At 42.0% G+C, this 15,000-nt stretch overlaps 1 protein-coding gene across 1 annotated transcript in view; it reads right to left on the bottom strand.

Annotated features, from left to right (window-relative positions):
- Positions 1 to 14,604, bottom strand: part of lsamp (limbic system associated membrane protein) — a 136,418-nt gene extending 121,814 nt beyond the window's left edge. Inside the window, exon 1 of the mRNA XM_039670026.2 lies at positions 14,424 to 14,604. Within this exon, the coding sequence (XP_039525960.1) occupies positions 14,424 to 14,487 (64 nt within the window). The 5' untranslated portion in view covers positions 14,488 to 14,604. The remainder of the gene's footprint in view (positions 1 to 14,423) is intronic.
- Between the last annotated feature and the right edge of the window lie 396 nt (positions 14,605 to 15,000).

Raw genomic sequence — 15,000 nt, 5'->3', positions numbered from 1 at the left:
GTCGATCCTGTTCCTCTCCAGCATTATTTCATCTGTGAGGGACGTCGCTCATCTCTCTCACACACACACACACACACACACTCCTGAAACACAACAGCTAAATTCTCATGTTATGAAGAAGGTTTTTATTATTCAGAATATAAGTGATTTAAGTATAATCAAAAGAAATCCAGGCATTCATGTCAGCACTATTATCTATCCAACTATGTGAAGAGGCCTGCAAGAGTGTGTGTGTGTGTGTGTGTGTGTAATCCCATTTCAGGGCCTTGCCTTCTGTCCACCTCACAATATCTATCCACAAGTTTCCGAGGGGCGCTCCTGTAAAAAATAAAGTGGGTGAAACTTCCGGTGAGGCGGCGGGAGTAGCATTCCAATGGTATTTTGTGTGTTAGTTAGCGAAGAGGCTAGCTGTTTTTCGGAGAATTATTTTACTATTTAAAGACGCAAATCTTTATGAGAGATGTCGTTACGGAGCTCATGGACAACATGTGCTGTTCGCGGTTGTATGTATAACCAGACTAAACTAATTCAGTGGCTTAAACGTGATTGTTTTAAACATAAGCTGAAAACGAAATCAGAGTGATCCTGCCAACGACTGTAGTTTCCATCACCTCCCAAAAGACGACGAATCTTCCTGTGTACATTTGTTTAAATTCTTAATATTCTATAAACTTTTATCAGCATGTGTTTGGTTGTTCACTACTGATGTTACACCTAAACTCAGGATCAAAGCCTGTGTTGACAGAATACCAAATGTGCCAGTTAATGTATTCAAGCTGCACATTCATTTATAATTTTAAATAAACTCCAAAGCACAATGACTAAGTGTGTATTTTTTATTTTAATTGTTTGTCAGCTCACACAACTGTCTGTCACCATGCCTTGATGAGTATTGATAATTAATAATGTTATTATGATACTCCCAATCAACTACTGCGGAGGGTAAAGGTACTGTTATTTCACCCTTTTTAATTTGGTTGAGGTTGTGTTCCCACATCGTTAGCTAGTTTGGATCGCTATAACTTGAATGACTGTCAACTGTTGAATGAACGAGTGTCAAGCATGTCAAATCGTGCTTTGTTTACTTCCAACCGGAAGTCGCGCCCACTTTTGACGCAAGGCCTCATGGGGCGTAGGAAACTTGTGGATAGAATGAGTTCCAGTTTGGGAAGCCTGTCTGGATATACACTATATACACTAATACACTAATGTACACTATATCCACTAATGTACACTATATCCACTAATGTACACTATATACACTAATGTACACTATATCCACTAATGTACACTATATCCACTAATGTACACTATATCCACTAATGTACACTATATCCACTAATGTACACTATATACACTAATGTACACTATATCCACTAATGTACACTATATCCACTAATGTACACTATATCCACTAATGTACACTATATACACTAATGTACACTATATCCACTAGTGTACACTATATACACTAATGTACACTATATACACTAATGTACACTATATACACTAATGTACACTATATACACTAATGTACACTATATCCACTAATGTACACTATATACACTAATGTACACTATATAAACTAATGTACACTATATACACTAATGTACACTATATACACTAATGTACACTATATCCACTAATGATTGGGACACGGAGGTCAGGTTAGGGTTAGTTAGTGTTCAGTTCCAGTGAGATGAGCTCTTACTGCTTCAGCAAACCAAGACATTTTAGACAGTTTCACACTCCCAACTTTGACTGAGAGCTCCTCGTCCAACGTCAGTGTCTGACCTCACTCATGCACTTCTAGAAGAATGGTCAAACATTTCCATAAACACACTCATAAATCTTGTGGAAAGCCTTCCCAGAAGAGTTGGAGCTGTTATCGGGTATCACTCCATATTAAACCCTTCGTATCAGGAATGGAATGCATGTGTGTGTGTGTGCGTGTGTGTGTGCGTCTGTGTGTGTGTGTGCGTGTGTGTGTGTGTGTGTGCGTGTGTGCATGTGTGTGTGTGCGCATGTGTGTGTGTGTGTGTTATGTACCTTCTGGCAATCTAGTGTATATTTGAGTGCAGAAGTGGCTCGTGTCGAACATCAAAACTCCAAGACTTGAGAAAAGTCCAAAAACACCAAATGAGAAAACCAGCCTGAACAGAAGCGACGTCTGAGAAATGGTGAGTCCCGTTAAAGGCCAGATTCATCCACACACACACACACACACACACACACACACACACAGCTTCATTCAATAACATCATCTGATAGATATGTGAGTGACAGCAGAAGGGAATTCAGACAATAATCTCTGCCGCAAAACTGATCATGACAATTCAACACAAACATAATCAGAGGAAAAGAGGCACGTCTCTACGAGTTTATGTTTCCTCTGTGATATAATGACTGTTCACAGATGAGAACAATCAAAAACATGAAGTCTGATGGCACACACACACACACACACATAGAGAGAGAGAGAAACAGGACAGTGTGTTTATTCTGTCTGTGGAGAAACACGAGCAGCAGAAACATTACTGTATGTTTCAGCAATAATCACTCATTCGGCATAAAGCCTCCTGGATCACACACACACACACACACACACACACACACACACACACGAGAGAGAGAACATTAGGAATAAGGGTGTTTGGAGATCTGCACACTTTCCTTCTCCACACCAGCATTCAGCCTTCTTCAGATGTTCACGCTGATTTACCCGAACCGCTCTAACAGAGCAATCGCACCAGTGTCAACACCCTGAACTCTGAACCCTGACCCTGAAACCCTGACCCTGAACCCTGAACCCTGAACCCTGACCCTGAAACCCTGAAACCCTGACCCTGAACTCTGAACCCTGACCCTGAAACCCTGACCCTGAAACCTGAACCCTGAAACCCTGAAACCCTGACCCTTTCATTCAACCAAACGGCCTGAAACACCAGGAGCCGAACCAAAACCAGAAACATCTTTAGTGTCAGTCCGTAGGAAAATATCAAATCTGCCAACATTTATTCAGTATTTTTATGCCTTGTTGACCCACATCAGATGTGCAGTTTTATCCAATAAGAAGTAGACTTTTAATGAGAGCTGCTAGAAATTCTGCCGGATTAAAACTTCCTAGTTGTCATTGTGATTTCTGGCCTTATGCAAAACCACGTCTGAAGCTCCAACAGTCATTAACTCTCAGAGAGAGAGAGAGAGAGAGAGAGAGAGAGAGAGAGAGAGAGAGAGAGAGAGAGAGAGAGAGAGAGAGAGAGAGGTATATACGGGTGGTCTGAGAATTCAAGGGTAAGATGTTTTATTTTACTCAACGCTCAGGAGGAAACGTGCGTCTATTTCAGGTGTAGAATCAGGTCATCTCCAATAGAAACGGCCTGATGTGCTTCATCTTGTGCACAAAATCTAGATTAAGGGAGTGAGAAGATTTCATCTGCACTAAATCAGGATGATTTTAACTTCACACACACAAAACTGAAGGAAGCTTTAAACTCAGTATAACACTGCTCAAATATAACTCAAATATTTATATTAACATTATTAATATAACTGTAATCTGCAAATGGTGACATCACGTCACTTTCAAGTCAAGTGGTGTGTTATCTATAGGCATTTTGAGCTATCCGCGTGTACGCATGTATGTCTAAATGTCCGAGTGATTCCGCGTGTGTGTAGACGCCGTTAAATGTCCGAGCGAAACGAAGCATAATGTAGATCTACATCTGGGTGGGGAGCGATATTTTTTTCCTGGATGGTAGGAGAAGACTCTTAAATGCCATTAACCCCAGTGACGGATAGGGTTAGGGACGGGGTGTAGGTCATATATTTATATATACAGTAATAACGTTACGATTGCAGGCCTTCCATCCTTTTTGCTGGATAAACGCATGATTTTGCTCTAAACGCAAGATATTTAAAGTGTCCCTAAAGTACACTTGCAATAGTTCCACTTTAGCTCCATCAAATATACTTCAGTATATCTTTAGTTGAACTTCAGCACTATTTCTGGATAACTGAAGTACAGTAAGAACAAACTTAGTTGTTCTACTTTAGCAGACTTTACGTTTACTATACCAAAAGTACAATTGCAGTGTATTTATATTAAGTACATAACTGTGTAAATGTATTTGTAGTACACTTAGCATAATTTTCTTTATTTCAAATACATTTGAGTAGGTTTATTTTTCACAAAGGTACTTCAGACAGATTTGACATTAATAAACATCATAGACACAAAGCACTATGGGGAAGCGATCTAAAGATTATATGGTCCAGTTTGAGTTCCTGTAATATCGTTCAGTCTTACTCTTGTTTTGCTCCTTCTCTTTAACGGCTTTTAGACAAAGATACTGGCTGCCATCTAATATGATTTAACCTCCATTTCACAGATTTGTATCTACAGTAGATCCAGGAGCATCACGTGAGGATGGCGTCAGGTTATCAGCTGATATTTTCCAGATCTCTGTGAAGTCTTACTGTACTTCAGTGATGCATTACCACGTTAAACTCCCTCTAACTGGACACGTGCGGAGACTTCTAGTAGTGCTGAATCATGGGGGAATGATCTGACAAAACTGTTATTTTATTAAAACGGTGAAATATCGTAGGACCTTTGATCATGCTTCACACAAAATGCACAAATGAAAAAATACAACAAATCATGACCACATTGCAGTTTTGGTCTCATGGTTTTGGTTTAAAATATTTGTTATTTATAAAAGAACATTAATTTCAAATATATTCATTAATTTCAGTTAATAATATTTACATAATATCACACATATTGCAATTTCTTCTAGTGTAAGACATGATTCTGGGAACGTCTGGAGTCTGAGAGACGCTCCCTTGAGTCTGAGACAGTGTTTGCAGTAATGTGTCTTCTGTTGATCTGATGAATGTCAGCAGAAATGAATGCATGTTGAGATATTTCCCCCTGCAGAGACGGCAGCTCTCCTCGTCAAACAAGCACTTACTCGCTGAGAGACACAGATCACTAACAGAAGAAGAGATATTAACCACCTAGACATGACGAGGACACAGTCCTGAGGTGTCCACTAGTCTCTTCCCTTTACCTCTGTTCAGATAAAAACTGACAATGATTCCAGTTCGCATGGACACGTGGAAGCAACAACAAATTCTGCATTGTGAATTTTTTTAGGCCAGACAAGTAATTTGTTGAGGTCCATTTGTAAAGAAAGACAACACGGCTGCGCACATATATATTCACACACATCTCTATAGACTGAACACGTGATACGCATGTGCAGAGATCATAACGATTTCAAAACGCTTGCACCAAACGCTGTTGTCATGCAAATGAGCGGCCAGAAGGAATTAGAGCGGAGTCGTGTTAGCGGCCCCAAAGTTAATCACTAATGATCTTTATAACAGAAGTGAATCAATCAAAACTAACTTTATCTGGACAATAACTTAATTCCAGATCTGCTGTAAAACACTCTCTGCTCCTGTAATCTCCTGTTATCACTGTAAAGCTGCTGTGAAACTCTATATTGTTAAAGCGCCGTATAAATGAAGGAGACTGGACTAAAGCGGCCACTCTCGCCACACAGATTCTGCTGGCGTCGCTAACAACCCGAGACACATTAGCATACGCTGAAGTTGAGCTTCGTCCCTTCGACGCCTCGTCTCACAGCAACTGTTCTGGTTTAATAGCTCGCTCTCGAGAGCTGCGCGACTCTCTTTAGCAGCGCTAAAACAGTTTTCTGTTGAAAGCCCTGTCTTAGAGAAGACACGAACTCATCCTGAACGCATCCCGACAGACCCGGAGGAACTGAGGGAAAACCAGACCGACTGAGAGTGTTCGGCAGGCTGACATTTACACGCATGCATTCAGCAGTTTCATCCAAAGCAACTAACAATAGAGGAGCAATTCATCACAGCCCTGCGGAAACATACAGCATACACCAGCATGGATTACATGAGTGTGTGTGTGATTAGTGCTGGGCTTAAGCGGGTTTCTTTTTTCTCCTCTGTCAAAATAATGGACAGCATTTGAAATTACCTGTCAATGTTTTTAAATGAGGTAAATGACAGAATAAGTCGTGCTAACACAACCTCTGGTAGTGTAATCAATCATTCAGAGTCTGAAGAAGCCTGTGCCAGATCCAGAATCAGTGCATTAAAACTTGCATTACCAGCTCCGCGCTGAATTATTTATTACTTATTGACCTTAATAACTCTTTTTAACAGTTTAAGTTTAAGTTGATTTCTGTTACTTGCTTGCTTTTGGGTATATTGTTTTCTATGCTTTACACACTAACACTCGGATACTACATTTACATTTATTCATTTAGCCGACACTTTTATCCAGAGCGACTTACAATTGCCATATATATATCAGAGGTTGCACTAGGGGTTAAGTGTCTTGCTCAGGGACACATCGGTGTCTCACAGTGGATTCGAACCCGGGTCTCTCACACCAAAGGCATGTGTCTTATCCACTGCGCCATCACCAGCCCCAGATGCCCATGTTGTTTTACAGATTTATTTTATTTATGTTAACCAATAAAAATGTTTAATTCATGTAACTGAACTTCACTACGTCCTCCTTTCATTTGTCACGGCTTTGAGGCAGTCCTGGGAAAAGTGGGGGCTCGTCCGGGAACTGAACCAGGACCTCTCGCACCGAAACCGAGCATCACACTCCTCTTCCACTGGACTTTTGAGTGTCAAACTCTTCAAGCAGTCCTGTGTTGCTGTATTTACATAAAAGAATATAAATGATGTAGCTAAATCGCTAACCATTTGCACACTTTAATCTCGTGCACGAGCAGATCTGTTTCCGCACTAGAGAAGCGTTCAGTTCCGCCGTGTAAACAGCAAATCCATCGTGGAGCGAGCGCAACTGGCTTTTAAAGGGAATGGGAGATGAGACTGTGATTGGTTTATTTTAATGTTACCCAGAACACACCCATTCCTCATTAAGAGAGTAGGGGACGGCCCTTTTAGACCAGCGCCGGGAGCGCTGACCCTTTGTCCTGTCGTTTAACTAGCAAAAGTAGATTCGTCCCAAGTGCACTTGCTTTAGCCCTTACTTAGATCGTTAAATAGAGCCTATTGTGTTCCTCTGAATGAGTTCCTGTGAGCTCCGACAGCACAATGTGTGTGTGTGTGTGTGTGTGTGTGTGTGTGTGTGTGTGTGTGAAGCTGAATCTCATGTCCACTGGAGTGAAGAGCAGCGAACGCATGACATGTTGCTTTAGAGAATTAGCATATAAATGAGCTCCTGCTTATCAACTCTATTTATGAGTCGATCCTGTTATTTCATCTGGTTTGGACGTCACTCATCTCACACACACTCTGGCATTGAACATCTACTCTCAGAGCAGACGCATTCATACCATGAAGCTCAGCATCCGAGTCTCAGAACATGAACCAACGGCAGCCTGAGGGAATACTCCCGGTTCAGCACCAGTTCCTCAAGGGATTACGTTAAGCACCTTAAATAAAGTATTTCTACTCATCACTCCTTTTCTTATTAAAATAAATAAATAAATGAGGCACTTACAATTGGGGCTGGAACAAAACGTTGATGTTATCGATTATGTCTTATTGTTAATTGCGGTTCCTTGATTCATTGGAAAACTAAATCAATAGAATAATCGATGGAAAAATAACCGTTAGTTCCAGCTCTTCTTACACTGCAGGCGAATGGGGTGACTTGCATTATATGAAAACAGAGGAGGATTATTTTTTCTAAATATCTTCACTTGAGTTCCACAGAAGAAAGACTCATGAGGGTCAAGATGATCCAACAAGATGTATAAGGGTCCCAGACTCAAACTCCACAGTTTCAGTAACAGCCATCAGGCCCATGTGATCTCTTCCTCTATTATTATGTCGTATTCAAAGACGATAATCTTATATAGAGCAAACTTCAATCAGTTAGGCACAATTTACAGCATGGTAAACGATGGGAGATGTCGTTCCACCATCCAGACGTGAGGAATTCGCCAATCATGTTCATGGATGAGATGATGAACTAGGTTTTCCATCACCTGTAGGCCTATCACACTATTTTATATCATCGTAATGAATTTGCTGCAAAACGTGAAATGTAATGCTATATTATCCTCGTTTTATTCCCGTTTCCCAAAGCATGCTCGCCTCAGGTGATCTACGTTCAAGGTTTTGGGATTTTCTGCACTTGCCAATCTATAATCACGATCCATGATGACTGAACGACACACACCAGCTGAAGGACACACACACACACACACACACACCAGCGCCAGATACTGCATCAGAGAGATCTTCAAGTCTCATCTGAAAATGCTCTTTTTAACTCAGCTTTTAGTCAAGGGTATCATTGAAGTAATAACTTACTTTAATTTCGTTTCTCTACTGATCTCGCTACACAGTTGTGTGAGGGTGTGTGTCTAAGAGACTCCAGCGTGATCACACAGAGTGTGTGTATTCTCATCACAATCTCAGTCTTGCTGTGACCACACCAGTGTCTGCGTTTGCTAATGCGCTTCAGTGGCCGACATCACATCAATTATTCACTAATGCTCACATCAGATCACGCAAATTACATTTAAATTAGTACACAAGCTCCGACGAGACTCGGCGAGTGGATGAGGAGGACCGTGTGAGCGCACAATGAAGACTCGACATCACATCGAAAACACACACAACTGTTATCCACAACCGTTCATCATGTGACACTGAAGACTAACGAGATTCACTGCGGAAATTAACTAAAATGGAGAATACTGATTTTAATTTGGAATAACATTTCAGAACATCTCTGTTGTGCGACCTTGATGAACAGAAGAACTTTCAAAAACAGAAATTACTGCAAAATGTTTGTTTTTATTTATTTTCCATATACTGCAATATAGCTGTCGTTTCCAGCGATACAATAATCACACACACACACACACACACACACATCTGAGATGAGAAGTCATGAATATTCATCCTGGAGGGTTCACTTCATGAATATTTACACCTACTTTCCAACAGTTTTGCCAAAGACATTTTCTTTGCCAAAAGAACTAAAAGTGAATCTATTTATTGATTTTCCTTCAGAATTGTAATTCTACAATCTCCAGTTCAGTGTCCTTCATCCACACCGAGAGACAGACACATTACGGTGTTTAATCCATCACACACACACGTTATTAAGGACACATGGGGCTAGATGTACTAAACACACACTGATAATTCTACACTATTTCGAGCTGCTCTCATTGGTCATGATGGAAATAAGCGGCTGTGTCTGCGTTTCATTTGTGATTTGTCAGTAGATTCACTCACACACACACACACAGAGGATTGCAGTCGGACTCGTACGCTAATGTGTCCTGCTCTGACCCAGAGACTTCCACTGTTGTTCTAGCAGGTTCAAGATATTAACTCTGTCCTAATCTGACCTCTGACCCCTGAACAAAACAGAAACCTGTGCGGAACGCATATAAGCCTTTTTATCCAGAGCGGTCTGGCTCTAGCAGAATCAGAGACAATCGGGACACTATTGCAGCCACGACCGGTGAGCTCTTCCTAACTTAAAAAATAAATTAATTCATAATACCCGCTGAACTGAGTTGGGTTGTATGACGTTTGATCCAGAAAGGCGTGTTAGGGGCGGGGTTTAGGGCAGCGTTGTGGGGCTACTGGCCCGGCAGTGGAAACGCATTCCCAGTGCTTGAGGCCCGAGGACACTGGCTCGACTCGGCTCGGCTCGGCTCCGTTAGCTCTGGCCCGGCAGTGGAGACGCAGCTATTGAACCGCAGAATGTTTGAGATGTTTGTATAATCCGGTCCTCATCCCTGTGTTTTAACAGGTTGCCATGACAACTGCCTCCTCCACCCTTTCTCTGGATGTGTGTGTGATCTCTGAATGTCAGGAGTTTCTGTTCTCGACAGACGAACACACACGACCTTCGTGTCTGCTGTCCCGGGTCACGATCCCTCGAGACGCTCAAGACAGAGGATCAGGCTCACACACACACACACACACACAGTTGCCATTTAATGCCGTAATATGTCATTTTGAACGGTTATTTATGTTGATATATTTGATAAATCTCTGTTTTATTACAATATGAGACAATTCATAACTTCTTCAGATATACTCGTCGGATACAGAAATCAGACTTTATCAATCCACTGTTGAATCATGTCCACACACACGGACAGTTCGTTTGTGGTGTATAAAAATGACATTTTTCTCCAAATTTTAAGTTTATAAAATACTAACATATTAGTTTTTATCTCCATTTAAAATACGTTTTACCTCAATCGACTTCCTTGTATAAAAGTTTGGAGTGTGTCAGTGGTTAGGAGGAACCCTAAATGTGGACACCACGCATGAAAGGGAAACTGAATACTCACATTTTAAGTTAATAATAAAAAAGTCTTAAAAATTGTGTTTTTGAATGTGTGTGCAAAAACAATAAACACACTTACACACTCCAGTTCACAGACAGCTCTCAAAACACAGAGAATCACTGCAATCTAGTGAAAACTACAGCATTTACTCAGAGTTTGGTCAGATCAGTCATCTCTCCTTCTGGCAACTTAATCTCTGAAAATACGAATCGTCTATTTAATGTAATGTATTTTAATTAGAGCTGAGGAGTGAGTCAGCAGGATATCCATCACACACAGATTCAACATTCAGTGTGTGAACGCCTCGTCATCACACAGATTACACACACACTGAAAATCAACGTACAGTTTCTACAGAACACTGACACTCGTAAAAAGAGTCAATCACAGCATGATCGGGAACGCTGAGAAGAGCCCGTCAGAGATCTTTGAGTTCTGCAGTCCTCAGATCAGCTCAGAGTAGATATGGTAAAGGGACTGCATTTATATAGCGCTTACATAGACCTAATGGCCACCAAAGCACTTTACATATTGCCTCACATTCACCCATTCACCCATTCACACACTCCATCCATCCAGCTCGTCGGGAGCAGCTGGGGTTAGGTGTCTCAAACACACACACACACACACACAGCTGGGGTTAGGTGTCTCACACACACACACACACACACACACACACACACACAGCTGGGGTTAGGTGTCTCAAACACACACACACACACACACACAGCTGGGGTTAGGTGTCTTGCTCATGGACACCTCGACACTTGGTCAGGTGGAACCAGGGATTGAACCACAACCCACATGAACCACTGAGCCACTGCCGCCCCATATGAGTGGCGTTCCCGAGGACTGACGCGGCTCTTCCTAGCGTACACAACGAGCGCTCAGGCCGCGTGTGTTTCTAACCTGGTGTTCCTGAAGCACATTTACAGGAGCTGAGCAGAAACTCAATAAACGGTCAGACAAATGGAATCAGTCTCTCCCAGAGCAGAACTCATTTCCTCCTGTTCTCGTCGGCAGACGGGCCTGAGCGGAATAGATAATCAGCTCTGAGCTCACGCGAACACACACCGGTCGGCCGCGAGGGAGCGCTAACATCGGGATCCATCTTCAAGACGTCCGTGAACTACTCTTCAATCCTAGAGATCGGGATCTTCTATATCCTAGTACTAGCCGGATTATTCATAGACATAATCATAGTGATTTTCATTGTGCTGTTTGCAAAACTACTATTAACTAGTCTTAATTTGAATAAATATGATTGAAAAACGTACCAGATTCACTAAAGACTGCGCTGTTGGTGACAGTGTCGACTTCCTCTATTTCTGTATTTGTGAAAAACTCTGACTAATGATTCCAGAATCTACAATCTAAAGTGAGTCTGTCGGCCACTAGTACCGCTAATGCAATACTGTTTTAAACTGTGCAAATAAATCTAAATATAAGTGTGCGGTCCACAGGCTTGTTCCAGTGTGGATATTCTCCATAGTATCAAACTTATCTCACAATCTCAAAAACGGGAAGATCACGATTCAGATCGGGAAAGTTTGTTAGAAGATCATCATATGTCATTTTGGGAAGATTTGCTATGATTTTTGATAAGAGTTCAACAAAATCTACATAGAACGCACGCAAACATCGTACAACACGCAAACATCGTAAAACACACGCAAACATCGTACAACACACGCGAACATAGTAAAACACACGCAAACACTGTAAAACACACGCAAACATCGTAAAACACACGCAAACATCGTAAAACACACGCAAACATCGTACAACACGTAAACACCGTAAAACACACGCAAACATCGTAAAACACACGCAAACATCGTACAACACGTAAACACCGTAAAACACACGCAAACATCGTACGACACACGCAAACACCGTAAAACACACGCAAACATCGTAAAACACACGCAAACACCGTAAAACACACGCAAACATCGTAAAACACACGCAAACATCGTAAAACACACGCAAACACCGTAAAACACACGCAAACATCGTACAACACACGCAAACATCGTAAAACACACGCAAACATTGTAAAACACACGCAAACATCGTAAAACACACGCAAACACCGTAAAACACACGCAAACATCGTAAAACACACGCAAACATTGTACAACACACGCAAACATCGTAAAACACACGCAAACATTGTAAAACACACGCAAACATCATACAACACGCAAACATCATACAACACACGCAAACACCGTAAAACACACGCAAACACCGTAAAACACACGCAAACATCATACAACACACGCAAACACCGTAAAACACACGCAAACATTGTAAAACACACGCAAACATCATACAACACGCAAACATCATACAACACACGCAAACACCGTAAAACACACGCAAACACCGTAAAACACACGCAAATATCATACAACACACGCAAACACCGTAAAACACACGCAAACATCATACAACACACGCAAACACCGTAAAACACACGCAAACACCGTAAAACACACGCAAACATCATACAACACACGCAAACACCGTAAAACACACGCAAACACCGTAAAACACACGCAAACACCGTAAAACACACGCAAACATCATACAACACACGCAAACACCGTAAAACACATGCAAACATCATACAACACACGCAAACACCGTAAAACACACGCAAACATCATACAACACACGCAAACACCGTAAAACACACGCAAACACCGTAAAACACACGCAAACATCATACAACACACGCAAACACCGTAAAACACACGCAAACACCGTAAAACACACGCAAACACCGTAAAACACACGCAAACATCATACAACACACGCAAACACCGTAAAACACATGCAAACATCATACAACACACGCAAACACCGTAAAACACACGCAAACATCATACAACACACGCAAACACCGTAAAACACACGCAAACACCGTAAAACACACGCAAACATCATACAACACACGCAAACACCGTAAAACACACGCAAACACCGTAAAACACACGCAAACATCATACAACACACGCAAACACCGTAAAACACACGCAAACACCGTAAAACACACGCAAACATCATACAACACACGCAAACACCGTAAAACACACGCAAACACCGTAAAACACACGCAAACATCATACAACACTCGCAAACACCGTAAAACACACGCAAACACCGTAAAACACACGCAAACATCATACAACACACGCAAACACCGTAAAACACACGCAAACACCATTCTTTCTAACCAAAGGCAAATGTGTGCGCTTTCTCAGCTCAATAAGGGAAACTTCACGGAAGACAAAGGAGAATCTGGTTTAGCGGCGGCGTTGTAAAGCCGTGCTCTGATTTAAATGAGAGATAATTGAGTGAGTTTGGGTTCCAGAGTTTCTGTGCATCCTAATGAGCGCCCTCTTTATCCTGAGAGGAAATCAATAGCACTAATAGACATAAGCAACATCATCAATAACATCAGAAAGAAAAAACCATTGCAACACATGGAACCAGAGCCGAGGTTTTGCTTTGTTTGTTGGGTTTTTTAAATAATATTAGGACATTACGAGAGTTCTGTGTGTGAACACTGGCCACCTCGACATCATCACTCCTGCTGACCAATCAAAGCGGACAGCACGACCTGTTTGAAAGCTTCAGTGAGGGTTCAAAGGTCACACACAGGTGTAGTTCTGCATCAGATGCTCATGAAGATCTCCAACTACAACAATAAACCCTGTTCGCTTTCATCTCCACACTGTTTCTGATGGAGCCACTGCGATCCAGATCCATATCTATCCACAACATCATCAGCTAATTCATATCTCATATCTCGAGCACTCGCGGCACAACTCCAGCACAGAGAAAGTGGAGGATAACCCCGGCTTATCAGCGATCCGAAATCTGTCCTGGAACACCACTAGACCGAAGTTATGAATGACACATCCTCTGTTTACGCTACACACACAAGCACACACACACACAAACACACACACACACACACACTTCTCGCGCGCGCGAGCTCATCTGTGCTGCAGAAATAATAACACATCATGACAAAAGCGAATCAGATCTTACCTTCAAACCCGAAGAGCAGGAAGAATCCCGGGATGAAGATCGAGTGTATCCAAAAGCAGCTCATTTCGCCCGGTTCCGAACAACGCAGATCTGCCCCGTGCCCGTGCGCGCGCGTGCGTGCGTGCGTGTGCGTGTGCTCAGCTTCGGTTCGGTTCGGTAATGACAGCTCGTGCTCGTGCTCGTGCTCGGATGCTGCAGAGCTCTTGTCTTCTCGCGCTTCTCTGGTGCTTTGCTGCCATCTAACGAAACACGCCAATGAGGCTCATTAATGATGAAGGACACGTACAGGTCTGCTGTCCGCTTTCATTCTCACGAACACATCTCTCTCTCTCTCTCTCACGACCCTCTTTATATGCGATTCTGCTCAAACATGCAAAGGAAACTGCACTCTTACGGCCAGAATGACACCGTATATTCTGAGGCTGATTTGACCAATAGATGGTACAATAATAATACTCTTATTCCGGAAGACTCGAAAAGCAATAACACATACTCTCAAATCAACAGAAGAACAACAATAGAGCGATGTTTTGTCACTGAAATCTACAACTCAATGAGTCTGTCTAGAGTAGACTAT

The sequence above is a fragment of the Pimephales promelas genome, chromosome 16 (genome assembly GCF_988280905.1).
Source record: "Pimephales promelas chromosome 16, fPimPro1.hap1.1, whole genome shotgun sequence".
Classification (NCBI taxonomy): Eukaryota; Metazoa; Chordata; class Actinopteri; order Cypriniformes; family Leuciscidae; genus Pimephales; species Pimephales promelas.
The sequence above is the reverse complement of the archived record's forward strand: the minus strand, read 5'-3'. Positions and strand labels throughout refer to the sequence as shown.